This window comes from Myotis davidii, unplaced genomic scaffold (assembly GCF_000327345.1).
Source record: "Myotis davidii unplaced genomic scaffold, ASM32734v1 scaffold2584, whole genome shotgun sequence".
Lineage (NCBI taxonomy): Eukaryota > Metazoa > Chordata > Mammalia > Chiroptera > Vespertilionidae > Myotis > Myotis davidii.
The window spans coordinates 76,907-77,659 of record NW_006295103.1 but is presented as its reverse complement, the minus strand read 5'-3'; the positions used below and the strand labels follow the sequence as shown (position 1 = coordinate 77,659).

Genomic DNA, 753 nt, shown 5'->3' with positions numbered 1-753 from the left:
ACTTATTAATTTGTGCAGTTATTCAGTGTCTGGTAAGTTAATGTTCAGGAAAAAATATTATATTAAAATGTTCTGTTACTTTATGTGAACGGTGACTCGTTTATCTCAGACCTTCGCATTCAGCCGGGCTCCATTGAAACAAACCTGTTTCTATGAAAATGGAAGCTTTTTTTTTTTTCCCAGCCACATCCACGCAAACCTTGTTTTCTACTGGGGATGTGCCCACAACCCAGGTACATGCCCTTGACCGGAATCGAACCTGAGACCCTTCAGTCCCCAGGCAAACGCTCTATCCCCTGATCCAAACCAGTTAGGGCCAGTATGAGCTTTTAATAAGAGTAAGAACTGAGCCGTGGCCAGTGTCCTCAGTAAGTAGAGCATCAACCCTCACCACCAGGAGGTCACGGTTCAGTTCCCAGTCAAGGGCACAGGCCCAGGTTGCGGGCTCGATCCCCAGTGGGGGGCGTGCAGGAGGCGGCCAATCCATGATTCTCTCTCCTCATGGATGTGTTTCTCTCTCCCTCTCCCTTCCTCTCTGATATCAATAAAAATGTATTTATTTTTAAAGAAGTATGTGTCTATTATTCAAAGAAACCAACAAAACAAAACAAAACAAAAACCCCCACAAAGTACAGAGACCGGGCAGGGCGCCCACCTGGCGGGGCAGGGGTCCATGCCGCACTCCTTCAGCTTGGGTTTGGGCTTGACGTTCTCGGGGTAGTAATGGCAGTAATGGTCAGGGACCACCCTCTT

The 753-nt window shown here is 47.7% G+C and overlaps 1 protein-coding gene across 1 annotated transcript in view; it reads right to left on the bottom strand.

The window, feature by feature from the left end:
- LOC102774591 (ADAMTS-like protein 3) overlaps positions 1 to 753 on the bottom strand; it is a 42,769-nt gene that overhangs the window by 7,594 nt on the left and 34,422 nt on the right. Inside the window, 1 exon segment of the mRNA XM_015567794.1 lies at positions 656 to 750. Coding sequence (XP_015423280.1) covers positions 656 to 750 — 95 coding nt within the window.